The 13,411-nt window shown below is 40.0% G+C and overlaps 1 protein-coding gene across 5 annotated transcripts in view; it reads left to right on the top strand.

Annotated features, from left to right (window-relative positions):
• LOC133267733 (L-threonine ammonia-lyase-like) overlaps positions 1–13,411 on the top strand; it is a 32,401-nt gene that overhangs the window by 14,639 nt on the left and 4,351 nt on the right. For all 5 annotated transcript variants that reach the window (XM_061450295.1, XM_061450275.1, XM_061450285.1 and 2 more), the window contains 8 exons: positions 865–981; positions 2,222–2,463; positions 6,627–6,792; positions 7,271–7,367; positions 8,253–8,328; positions 9,047–9,172; positions 10,179–10,346; positions 10,670–10,727. In XM_061450295.1, the coding sequence (XP_061306279.1) occupies positions 865–981; positions 2,222–2,463; positions 6,627–6,792; positions 7,271–7,367; positions 8,253–8,328; positions 9,047–9,172; positions 10,179–10,346; positions 10,670–10,727 (1,050 nt within the window). The remainder of the gene's footprint in view (positions 1–864; positions 982–2,221; positions 2,464–6,626; positions 6,793–7,270; positions 7,368–8,252; positions 8,329–9,046; positions 9,173–10,178; positions 10,347–10,669; positions 10,728–13,411) is intronic.

Raw genomic sequence — 13,411 nt, 5'->3', positions numbered from 1 at the left:
AATTAGTAAACAGAGACACAGTAAGCCTAGGGAACTGGAACCCACAGGATTACTGAAGCTCTATTTCACAAGTTATCTTGTTTAAAACTCTTGGTTTAGATAATGTGGTAATAGAAGATTGTTATGGTGGTGCATGCTGTGAATGTCTTACTATAAAAATTTACAAAAGTTTTGCCATTAAAAAAATAATTAAAAAGTCATGCATTTTGGACACTGCCTCACATGTACTCTGTTTGCTAATTCCTCTCAGCTCAGGGGTCCTTTCTGTCCTGAGCTCTGAACAGATTCAAACAGCTGCTGCTTACACTTACACTCCTGGGCAATGCTTTCTATTATTTGCACCATTCTTCAAACAAGAGATGTCTTTACTAACATTGTACTGGCCTTAGGGTGCAAAATGGACAATAGTCAGTAGTGATTCAGTATCTGAAACCATACCAAAGACATAATAGGAGGAATTTTCTGACTGCTTTTGTATTTAGGAGATGACTTTATGTTTGAGGTATTCAACATCCAGTTCTGACAAGTGCTAAAATATCAGACCATAGGCTGTTTCTTTAAATAATTGAAGATACTTATTTTAATATATGTATTTGAACACTAAGACTAAAATAGTACCGGTTTCAGAATTCATAATGGCGTGTGGTACATATTTCACTGCTCCATGTTTGGAAATTTCTTCCATAAGCCAGAAGAATCTGGTAGGTAACACTGTCATGTAAGTCTAAAGAAGCACATTATAAAATTTACATTTCAGAGCTCTTACATAGAAGCTGGATGCATGCCTCACGAGGGAGCTGATGGGGTGTGGAAGGTTTTTCTTAATTTTACATGTATTGCCATTGTAACATTTTTATACTCCAGTATTCTAGGCTATCCAAGCAGTATGGAGTGGACATCTACCTAAAGAAGGAGTTCCTCCAGTACACTGGATCTGTGAAGGAAAGAGGTGTAATTTACCTTCTGACATCACTGCCCCAGGTATAACAAAATGTCAGCATTAAAGAAGAAATAGATCATAGAATCATAGAATCACAGAATGGTTTGGGTTGGAAGGGACCTTAAAGATGCAGGGACACCTTCCACTAGACCAGGTTGCTCAGAGCCCCATCCAACCTGGCCTTGAACACTGCCAGGGGTGGGGCAGACACTTCTCTGGGCAGCACGTTTCCTCACAGTAAAGAATTTTTTCCTAATATCTAATCTAAATCTACCCTCTTTTCAGTTTAAAGCCCTTTGTCCTTTCACTACAGGTCCTTGTAAAAAGTCCCTCTCCAGATTTCTTTTAGGCCCTCTTTAGGCACTGGAAGGCTGCCCTAAGGTCTCTCTGGAGCCTTCTCTTTTGCAGGCTGAACAACCCCAATTCTATTGGCCTGTCTGCTTCACAGAGATGGATAGAGCACAATTCAAGATATTTTTTACCTGAATTGGGCATTCTTTTCTTGCCTTTTGAACCGTTGTGCGGAACAGCATAGATAGGTCTGCAAGTATCTGAAAATACTACTTAATTTATCCTTGGCCAATTGCTCATAAAATGCTTAAAAATATTTGAAAGAAAAGCTTGCTAAATGTAGACATCAGCATTTTTAATGGAATTTAGGTGAAAGGGTTTGCATGCTTACTACGGTTCTGACATGTTGAAACCACCAGACTTTAAGTGATGATGAAATTGAACTACAATGAGTGATGAGAATAATCTGGATCACCAGTTGATTTTGTAATGAATGTCAGTTATGAATAGCTTGTTTATCATTTGCTGTTGGAGGTTATTGAGTCTCTGCAGCAATAATAACTATAATTGGCATGATACAGCAGCCCAGAAACAATGGTTATTCCTGCCCTTTTGTAGTAAGATGAATAAATCCTTCTATGAAAGGGAAACCTGAAATTAAATAATTTCATACAGGCAGGGAAGAGGGACCAAATTATAGGCTCTGAGGGGCCAGATACTGGCTCTTCTCAGGTCAACTGGAGTTTTACAGTTAATTCCAGTGGAACAAGAATTGAGACCAGAGGAGTGTAGCAACAGGGATTGATCTTGTGCTGTCTTAGCTCTGTATGTCCTGAGATCGTACCAGATATGCATATATTGTATCATAATACCATAATGTGACCAGTTGTAGAAGAAAAGAAGGAAATCAGACCATTAGAATGATCCAGGATCATATGAGATAACTTTGTGACACTACATAATGCGCAATAAGCAACCCTGTTTTTCCAGGATCAGCAAAGAAAGGGGGTGATCGTGGCTTCGGACAATAACTTTTCCATGGCTGTTGCTTACCATGCCTCAGAGCTCCGTATTCCAGTGTTTGTCATCATGTCAACCAGCACATCCCCAGCCAGAGTGAAAATGTGCCGTGAGTATGGTGCCATGGTTATATCCTATGGCACTACAGCTAAGGATTCCCAGACGCACGCAAGAAGGTTGGCACAGGAAAATGGTTATCTCTACCTCGAAGAGTAAGTGCAGAGTCAGACTGATTAGAAAGACTACGTTAGATACTTTTGCAGCTCTGCAGAAACAATTACTTTAATTAAAAGTTGATCACAGGTCATCAAAATGTTCCCATTACCTGGAGTATGGACAGTTAAATATTCCTAGGCACAAATCCTGAATCTTTCTATAACAGCTGGGGATGGGAAGCAAAATAAAACAATCTTCCCCCAAATTAGGCAAACTTCCTGCATAGGAATTATATGGGCTAGCATGATAATTGATATATGCTAACTTTTTATGAACCCTGTAAGAAAGAATTAAGGCTAGCATTCATTTTTGGTCTCTGGTTGGTGTAAGGTGGCTAAAAGCTACTTCAGTGCAAAGGGTTCAGTGGCATAGTGTAGAGCAAAAACAGGTTAATGCTGTGAAATTTCCACATATCCTGTGTGTGTGACAAAACTGTGATTATGACTTGAAAAAAAGATTATTAAGAGGTTACTTCACATGTATATTTAAAGTAGCTAAGGATGGGTATAAATTTAAGTTTGAAGTATTTAAGGTTATTGAACAAGAGGAATCTGATAAAAACATTATTAGAATAAGACGATGGACAAAAATATTTAGAACTGATCCATTCTCCTTTTTTTCCCCCTTTTTTTTCCCCCTCTGCATTCTCTTCTGCCTTTCCATTCCCTTTTCTTTCATTTTTCTACCTTTTCAAGTGAGATTTCCAAAAGCATGGAGGGATGAATCATTAGCATGAGGTAGCTGGCAGTCCCTCTGATGCACTGAGCTGGAATGTTATTCTCTATCCCTGTCACTGCCTCTGTGCAGGCTTCATCCACCACTTCGTGTTTGTAAGGCACCACAGCAAGTGTGTGCTCCCTTTCAGCTGCTAGGCGCTAGTAAATTAAACATAGTAATAATGAGTAATGTTGCTTGGAAAGAGGATGTCAGGATGAGCAGAGTGGAAAAAGTCCTCATTTCTTTCGCAGCTGGTTTGTTGGGAAGGCAACTCTACTCTGCTCTTTCCCCTTTACTCTGCTCTTGTGAGACCTCACCTGGAGTATCGTGTACAGTTCTGGTGTCCTCAACATAAAAAGGACATGGAACTGTTGGAACAAGTCCAGAGGAGGGCCACGAGGATGATCAGGGGACTGGAGGACCTCCCATATGAAGACAGGCTGAGGAAGTTGGGGCTGTTCAGCCTGGAGAAGAGAAGGCTGCGTGGAGACCTCATAGCAGCCTTCCAGTATCTGAAGGGGGCCTATAGGGATGCTGGGGAGGGACTCTTCATTAGGGACTGTAGTGATAGGACAAGGGGTAACGGGTTAAAACTTAAACAGGGGAAGTTTAAATTGGATATAAGGAGGAAATTCTTTACTGTGAGGGTGGTGAGGCACTGGAATGGGTTGCCCAGGGAGGTTGTGAATGCTCCATCCCTGGCAGTGTTCAAGACCAGGCTGGACGAGGCCTTGGGTGATATGGTTTAGTGTGAAGTGTTCCTGCCTATGGCAGGGGGGTTGGAACTGGATGATCTTGAGGTCCTTTCCAACCCTAACTATTCTATGATTCTATATTAAAAACTGTACTCTTCAACTACAGTTAGCTCTGCCAAAGCAGGTGGCTCACAGGGATGGTTGGTCTGCCTTGTCCATCACCAAGGGCACAACCTTGTCCCAGACTGAGGCTTTCAAAGAAACCTAAGGGAATGAGGTGCCCTAGATCCCACTGAATTTTAAACCCATTTAAGCTTTCTTTGAAAACCACTTTGCTTTCCATAACTTGGTGATTTCCAAATTCCTGTCAGCCATTTTACAATCGATGTGTTAACTCCCAGCCAGCTTGCACCAGCTATCATGTTTGCACATAAGAAAAATGTTATTGTCATTTCATATTTAATCATCCCCTTCTCCCCAGGTAATTATTTATATTACACAATGTAGATATTCTCCAGGTTCACGAAGCTCCAGGGACAACACGTGGAGAATTCAGTACGTAGCATTGAGGAACTTGAAATGTACATGTTACCATTAATAATATCAAAGCATTTTGATTTATTTCAGGTTACAAGTAACAGGTATTTCAGGTTACAAGAAACAGAGTTATTTAATCTGTTACTCTGTTTAATTAAGACTTCATAGATGTTATTTTTCACATTCTGGAGAAGAAAAAAAGAATAGAAAATCCCTCACTACTCTTGTAAGCCTCTTCGTAATGGGATATTTTGAAACATATTTTGTTAGGTGAAGACTGGGAGAGCTTTCCCAGAGAGATGTATGCATATATGGATAGCCAGTCATCTTCAAGGCGTGCTGACACACATTCATTGTCACTAGCCAAAGCTGTCCGTAAAACATCAGCTGATCTCCTGTGCTTTAGGATGGAACTTCTGAAATGTCATTTTATTTCAGTTTAATTCTAGGTTGCATGAAATCCCTAGCAGTTTGGTCTCTGGATTTCATTAACCAAAAGTTCATTCTTTTCTTCCTGAAATAGACATTGTGTGCCTGAGTTTAGTTTTACCTGCATAGGTGATGTCCTGTGTAGGGTGTGTCAATGTCAGTTCTTCCCATTTCTTGAGCACAACTAAAATACTATGTTATGAAAATGATCGTGCCAGAATTCAATTAGAGGAAGGAAACTTTTTATCCAACTGCAACCTCCTGTGAAATTCCAGGAATTAAGTGTGATTTTTCAAATTGGAATTCAATCATTAAGTCTACCTAATTGCTGCCTAGGTGACACGGGATTTTTAGTAACTATAGGTGTTCAGAACCTCATTATAAATGCAACGTGAATATTGCCAGTGAGTAACACAATACCTCTGGGATGATGTGAGAAAGGTTAATCTGTGATTCAGAGCCACAGTTTTCAGCTACTAGTGAAGTTTTACTCCTAAATCGAATATTCCAGGTCCTCATTCAATTTTGCAGGTTCCCATTGTTTCCCATGTGACCATGGCAGAGGTAACTCTGCAAACTCGATTCTGAACGTTATTTGTGAATAAGAATTTTTCATGAGACCAGAACTGTTCATGAGACCAGTAATATATTTTGCCACAAATAAGAAAGGGGAGAGAGCTCCTTCAGTAACTTGATAAAGACAATAAATTCAAGGGTTCAGTTACTCCTCCCACAATGACAGTCTTTAGCTGTGCTATGGGAACTTGCTGTGTTTTGCTACGTATGTGAGGTGACTTCTCAAGAGGGCCTTGCTTTCCACCTTGCAGGCATCCTGTGCTTCTGTGCTAAGCCTCTCTGTGCATGTCTAACAGTAATAAAGGCTTAGCTTCGTAGTACCCAAATGCCCTGGGTCAAGTAAATCAGGTGAAGTCATTTGATCTATAATTCTGTTTGCTTATCCATTTGGCAGAAAAAGCAGAACTTAAAAGCATACAAAGATCTCCTAGTTTGGGGTGTTCTTTTTGTTCATATGCCATTCTACATTTACATCATTTCTAACTTTTAAATAAAATGCAAAACAGCTTTTAGAAATAGATCCAAGTCAATTGTGACTGTACAGTGGACTTCTCTTCAGACTCTTGACTCTGCCCATCCCTATTTCTGCTCATTATATTACCTTTGCCTGAAAGTGTTTTACCAGTGAGTATTTTGGCATGACTAAATGCTTCTCTTACCCTTCCAGAGTCTTCCAGAGTTATGTGAAGGTATCAGATGTTGGCCCTGGATTGTGGAAAGGCTTAACTCTGTCAAAATCTGTTAGTATTTGTGAGGTTGAATGCAGTGCTTATATTTCATGAAAATTCGCATTCATTACAAGCACTAAATTCCACTTACAAAAAGAAGATTTCCTTTTGAGACTCTGTTTTTAGTTTGGACTGCAACATTAAGAATTTATGAAGCTGAAGGAAGCGATGGCAGTGGAAACATGACTTTTGTCTCACCAGCTCTATAGACACTGATGCTGGTAACAAGAGAGATCAGTGCTCTTCAGCCTGAAGGCTATTTGTCGGGTTTATCAATGGCCTGAGTTTTCTCCCAGGAGGTAACAGCACGTGATGGTTTGTCTGATGCAGGGTCCTGTTGTACTGCCTCCTTCCTGCACTCTGCTTGTGATTTACTCTCACGTATCTTTTTCTGCTGAGCAATGTCCTCAAGTAGTAGATTGAACTATTGTTGTGTTGACTACTGTGAACCCTGAGCTGTGCCCTTCCTTCCCACAGGGAGGATAGTGCTGTGTATCTGTCAGGCCTGGGAACTGTGGGACTGGAGGTGTACGAGCAGGTGCCAAAGCTGGATGCGGTGATTTTCCCTGCAGGAGGCCACTGTGGCTTGCTGGCAGGGTCGGCTGCTGCACTCAAACACCTCAACCCACATATTTCTGTAATTGTAAGTTTCCTTTAACCTACAAAGCATTGCATTTTAATAGCTTTGCCACAACTATTTTCAAAATACACTGATATCTAGTGATAGCAATACTCTGGTATCTACTGCCACACTGGCAGAGGTTGCATGTGCTGGGGACAGGGACTATCTGATCCTATGGGCTTCACCTAGGAGAAGAGACTCTGAGAGCCTGGGAAGCCTCTTGTCCTTTGGCTGCTTGGCTGGATTTAAGAAACAATGTGGGAAAGACTCTTCCAAAGCAAATGAAATCCAATTCTGTGTCTTGAAATAATTTCTTACTGGAGAAATTTGGCCCTAAATAAAACACAGGATAAGCTTAATGATAGTACAGTTATTATGCAATTTGAAATTTATTATTAATTTGAAAAGGAAGCTTTGTGCAGCTTTTTTGGTATCCACTTTGGTGGTGATTTCTGTTATAACTGGATCAATAAAAAGTTAAAACACTTGTCTTCCCCAGGGCGTTGAATCTGAAAGTTTCCCTGTATTGCAACAGTCCCTAAAAGCTGGCCATCCAATTGAAGACCAGGCTTGCAGCAATCATCACTTTTATGGAGGTAAGAAAATGCATTCTTTTGGGGGGAAAACAAAGTTTGTAATTGATTTCTCCAACCATATTATTTTTCTCAATAATTCAGTTCAAACATATTTTAAAGGAAATCTTTGAAGAGTCAGAATTTAATTCAAGCTGTAGAGGCAACTTCTACCACATTTCTCCCCCACCTCCCTGGGGTACAATACCATTTACAGCGCACGTGAAATGTACATATAAATGCTTAGAAATATTAAGAGTATTTATCTGACCATTGTGCTTACAAACATCACCTTAACCAGTGAAGTCAATGGGAAAGCTCTTATGTAAAAGACTGATTTGTAAGAAGGCAGAAAAATCCTGTGCTTAAATATTTAGACTTAGAAAACTGTTCTCTGAACAGCGTTTATAAACAATAGAGTTGTTTCCATATCATTTGCTCAAAACCCCTCAACTGTTAAGCAATGTAAAAATATTCTGTTTACCTGATGTCCAAATCTCTGGAAGCTCTGGGTTAAATAGGAGTTTTGTAAACAACTCTCTTGATAAGCTCTACCTGTCTCTGCACTCCTTTGCTAACTGTCCTGCTATAGGTAACAAACCTGGTGCCATGCTTGGTTCTTCTCTCCTTCAAGCAGCGAAAGGTGCTGGCTGCAAGGCCACTCTTGCAGTGCAATGATGCTAGTGAAGAATCAAAACTTTCTTAAAAGGGTCCAAAATGCCAAAATCTTCCTGTGAGATTTGGTCTTTCATTACCAAAAGTATATCTGTCACATAAAAACGTCAAGCAACTTACATATGACAGCAGTGTGCTGCACTTGTTAAGGAGACAAAAAAAGACAGAGATCTGAAAGATGTTGAACTTGTCTAAAGCAGCCAGCTTCATATTTTTGCCTTTTGAAATTTGCAGATGTGAGTGGACTTTGCTTTGGCAGCAATTCTTTGCAGCTGACTGGGAAACTTGTGGATAAAGTTGTTGCTGTGAGGTGGGTAAACAAAATCAGTGAAATTAATAATACCGGGTGAGCATTAATATGTGTGAAAAATGTGCTGTACCACCACGGTATGGTGGTTCTTCACATACAGTGGAGAGCAGGTTGGCAGGAGTTGCCATCATGTGCATGCTGTGACAGCATGGTGGTGGTAAGGTGCCTTTCCTTCCAAGAGGGGCACAGAAGACACTGAACCCAATCCCACATATCATAGAATCATAGATTATCTCAAGTTGGGAGAGACCCATAAAGGACCATTGAATCCAGCTCCCTGCTCCTCACAGGAGTACCTAATACTAAATCTTGTGACTAAAAACATCATTTAAACTGACCCCTTTGGCCAAAACTTCCCCTGCTGCTAGTACCTGGTCATGCATCTGGGTGTAAAGTTTGTCCTGGTTGTATTCTACAACACTTGAAGGCAGCCTTTGACAAAACGCTTCTAAATCTTCACAGAAAGGCCAAGTTGGCAGAATATACTTACCACTAGGATTTAGCTAGCGCAATGTTTCTAGTTAAAATGCCACCCTGTCTTTCAGTTAATATCAAGACTGAGATATACATTCACCCTGGCAGCACAGCTTTTGGTAACACTACTTTGGGGTCATATGTACCTGGGAGGGTGAAAGGAATCCAGTTATACATAAATGTATTGTCTTCTGCTATTGGTATCTCGTTTTGTTTTGTTTTGACACAAGTCTTTTGCTTTCAGGGAGGAGGACATCCTCATTTCTATGCTGAGACTGCTGGAGTATGAGCGAGCCACAGTTGATGCAGAAGGGGCCATTGGCCTTGCAGCAGTGGTTGCAGGGAAGCTGCCAGAGTTGAAGGGTAAAAGGTATGGCAGCTGTTGCAAACAAGGAACTGTGGCAAAAGCATATGAACATGTGGCAAAACAGGGAACACGTAGCAAAGCAGGGAACTGTGGCACTCAAGGAGTTGAGTGCCTTGGTCCCAGGAAACAGAGAGATGCTGCTTGTTTTATGAGTGATGAGGCAGTTTGTGCCCATGAACTGGCAACGGGCTTAGTATCTGTGACACCTACTTCAGGCTGAAAAGACCACTCACAGGTCAGAAGACCATGTTGAACAAGACTAATGTCAGCATGGAGACCTGACAAATCATGTAATTTTCCTGTATTCTCTAATGGCTGGGGAAAGGCAGTTGCACACAGCTCTGTGAGGCATGGTCACATCTGCCAGGACAGCATCTTAATCCTGTCAGACTGTTGGCCTCTCTCATTCCATGTGTGGAAATTAGCCCTGTCTGTGGTGAGACAAGAGGTAAGCTGTTTTCTGCAGTTGCTCAGTGGCAGCTGCCTCATGACCCGGAGAACTCCTGCTCAGATGGTCAATGTGATTACACTTGTGCTTAGTGTTAAAGGTGTGGGTAAGTGCCTTCTTGTATCTGGGCTTGAGTACTTGGTACTTAAGCAGATTGAGTCTTGGCTCAGGAGATAGTCCAGAATGTATGCCTTGAACATACATGTTGTCTAACCACCAACAGAGTGAGACTTGGAACCTCCAGGGAAAATGATGTCATGTTTTTAAAATTTGACACAGAGCTAGAATTTTCCAGCTGATTATCTCTAATCAAACCAAAACCTCCAGGAAATGCAAAATGAAAACAAAATTTCAGGCCAACTAATGCAGCCAGCTTCTAGGCTCCCACTGCCTGCACACAGTTGATACTGAGAACCAGGAGCCCCACTGATATTTAATACATATTTATTGAAGGGTGGTCTAGCCGATCCTAATCTGATATTGAATACAGTGTCTGTGATTTATGGTTCTTTTGCACAGACAAGTGCTAATCAAAAATCCTGTTTTTCTCTCTGTTTCCAGAGTGGCAGTTGTCATATGCAGTGGAAACTTGGAATTACATTTGCTGCAGCAGTGCATAGCTCGTGCCCTGACCCTTGATAACAGAGTGTGCAGATTTTCCCTTGTGCTTTCTGACTGCCCAGGAGACGTTTCAAAGCTACTAGAGGTTTTGGCTCGGGAAGAAGTAAGGTAAATCAGACTTAGAGTAGGGAAATATAATCACAGAGCAGCGCAAGAATTATTAAAGATTTGGGCATGTTTCCAAATGTTCTCTGAAGTCAAGTCTGTAAGTAACTAATTAATCAAATGGTTTTCTTCTTGTTATATTAAAAAAAAAACTTTTATTTTTTTATTTCCCTCATTTTTCTTGGAATGTGAAAGCACCTTTGCAGCATAAAGTAAGTGTCAAATATAAAAAGCAGCAAAGATAGTTACTGTCAAGACACTTACAGAAACTGTTTTACAATGACAAAGGCTTGTTGTGATCTCTGATTTATCCCTGTTTGATCTAGAGTTTTGGATATCAAACAAGAACGCACATTTGTGACATCTGAGCTCTTCACTGTTGAGGTAAGATGCGATGCAATTTCAGTTTCTCCAGCAGCATTGGCCCTCCCTAGTTTATTCTGTTTTCCAGTATCTCTATATGACTATGTTGAAGAAGTCCAGTACAGTGTGTACAATGATCTGGGGAGCCGTGTGATGATTCCTTCTGTGTTATACAGCATCTTGCCTCACCAAATGCTTGGCAGGCATATAAATAATAGAGGACCTGTTTTACCTGATATTGCAACACCGTGAGTGAAATACTCTGGCTGTTGCTATTGCAAACCTTCCTTACCCTCGTGGTGGTGTGTTGGAGGTGGTGAACAAGCTGCATCATCCGTCCTGAACTTGAAGATCCGGCTTTGTAGGTTGGCTGTAATTATCTGGGATCAATTTGCCTTAAAGCAATATGGAGAACACCCTTACTCTTAAGGATTCCTTATTTTTAAGTAGGGCCTCAGTTTTGTACCTTATCTACAAAGAGCACAAAGCAAAATTCTTATTCCTTTTTTGAGTATTTGATACCGTAACAGTGAGGAGGTGCTATCAGTTAATGGCATCTCTTAAAAGGATCATTTGTCTCATGGCATATTCCTTAATTCAACTGGTTTGGCAAAGGTGTGGTTCCACTGGCTCGATGCTAGTGCTGTCAGAGTCCAACCTGACTTTGTGAAATCACAGGTGGAAGTCAAATTAGGGATCTTTGCTAAACAGTCTTATAGCTGGAATTCAGGAGTGTTGTTGAGTAAGCAAGTTCTTCGATTTTGGCATTTAAATCTAATTCCCCACTTGGATGCAAAACCCCACTCGCTATTTTCACTTGCAGATATAAGGAGTAGGTTAGATTAGAGATGACAGTAGCAAAGGACTACAATGTAGTTTATGAACTTTTTTCAGAACGTGGTATTATCTTTTTTCTCAAGTGTGTAGGACTAAAACTACATTGTTCTGCAGTGTCATAACAATAGGTCAGCTTACTGGTTTGGGTAACTTGAAGACAACGTGAAGAATCCCTTTGATTCAGTGACTTACCACTGAAAAACCCTTCTACCAAGGCTAGATTCAACAAACTGTGTAACTCTTCTAAAGTTTTCAATATGATTTTTAAAAAGTAGGGCTTGTAATTTTTATTAATCCTACTAAATACATTAAACAAAATCCACTTTCTTAGTTTTTGATTGAGAATGTTAGACCAATTTTCCATTGTTCTTGGGACTTCTTTTATCTATAGTCCTTGAATCGGAAAGTACCATGTGCTATTGTCTGCCCTTTAAACAATGTATTTTCACTGACTGTCCACTTCAAGGACCTGGCACTGTTGTACTAAGAGAGGGTTGAAGGGAGGAATTTGAGTCCCTGAATAATTTAATTGGATGTTGGATTTGCATGATGGCTTTTAATCAATCTGGGAGAGGCTATTGGATAATTAGATGTGAAGTAGTGATTCAACTTTATAGACTTCAGTGACTTTGGAGGCACCTCTATCTGGTGACACCTAATGAATCATAAAGCATTTCTTTGGAAACTAAACCAAAGGTAATCAAAAAAGTAAAATATTGGATTTATCTTTAAGCATGAAAATAAATTTGCTCTAACCAGATACAGAAAAATGTACAAATTTTCATAGTAAAGCTAATACAAATGGGGAAGGTTTTGCTTTTTTTTTTTGTTGTTTGTAAAGGACCAAGCCCTTTGTTAGCAAAGCATTTCAAGCATTTGTTGCTAAAGCAGGCCTGCAAAGAAATTTGTATCATTTCTATCAGTGTAAATCACAGCATATTAAATTTAGCATGCATTTAAATCTGGATCGAGAACTAGAATTACCATGTGTTGAACTGATGGTAATAATAAGAAAGGCATTACAGCTATACACACTCCACTGTAATACATAGTTTTGACTGTGGATATAGATGATGTGTTTGACAGAACAGAGCAGTAAGTGCAGTGGCTTACTTTAAACACTAAACGAGTCCTGTCAAGATTGTCTTCTCAGTATTTAATCATCCTTTCAGATTTACCCCTTCCTTTCCAAATGAGAGAAACTTGGCTTCTAGTCACTGCTTATCACAAAGATAGAGCAAATGTTTTTTCTTCCCCTCCAGTGAAATGTCCTTCTGGTTTAGTGTTTATTCATCTGGCACACACTTCATGGGAAGATCCTTGCTGATAGTCTGATTTCACAGAGTAGTAAGGACTTACTAAATTGAAGCTTTATGTTCAAAATACACTTTTGGAAAAAAATAACTTTTGGAACATTTTACTGACAAAAAAAAAAAGAGATTTTTTAAATAAAAAGAATATTATGGTGACATTAGATTCAGCTGATTCTTAATGAAGCACCTTGTGCAGTGGGATTGGCTGGTCAAGTACTTTTGGAACAATATAGGAATTTCTTTTGGATACTGTCAGCTCACACCTACAGTTTAAATTCTCGTTCCTTGTGGCTCACACTGGATTTCTGTCTTGCAGAGGACTACACCTTAATTCACTCTTACCTGAGCAGTGAGGAGATGGATTCTGAAGTCCCAGTATTGAAATAGATATATAAACCAGTCTGGTAGGCTTCACCTTTTACAACTATTGAAGCAGGATAGGTGATCAGGAATACAGGTAGAAATAAGGATCAGAGCTAAGGGGAAAAATATCTGATATTACTGGCTAACTGGGTATAGAAATCTGGTAATATTACCCAGTTAGTGGGAGGAAAC

This window comes from Pezoporus flaviventris, unplaced genomic scaffold, assembly GCF_033815535.1.
Source record: "Pezoporus flaviventris isolate CSIRO_AGI_PZ_B2104156 unplaced genomic scaffold, CSIRO_AGI_Pfla_v1 ptg000001l, whole genome shotgun sequence".
Classification (NCBI taxonomy): domain Eukaryota; kingdom Metazoa; phylum Chordata; class Aves; order Psittaciformes; family Psittacidae; genus Pezoporus; species Pezoporus flaviventris.
The sequence above is the reverse complement of the archived record's forward strand: the minus strand, read 5'-3'. Positions and strand labels throughout refer to the sequence as shown.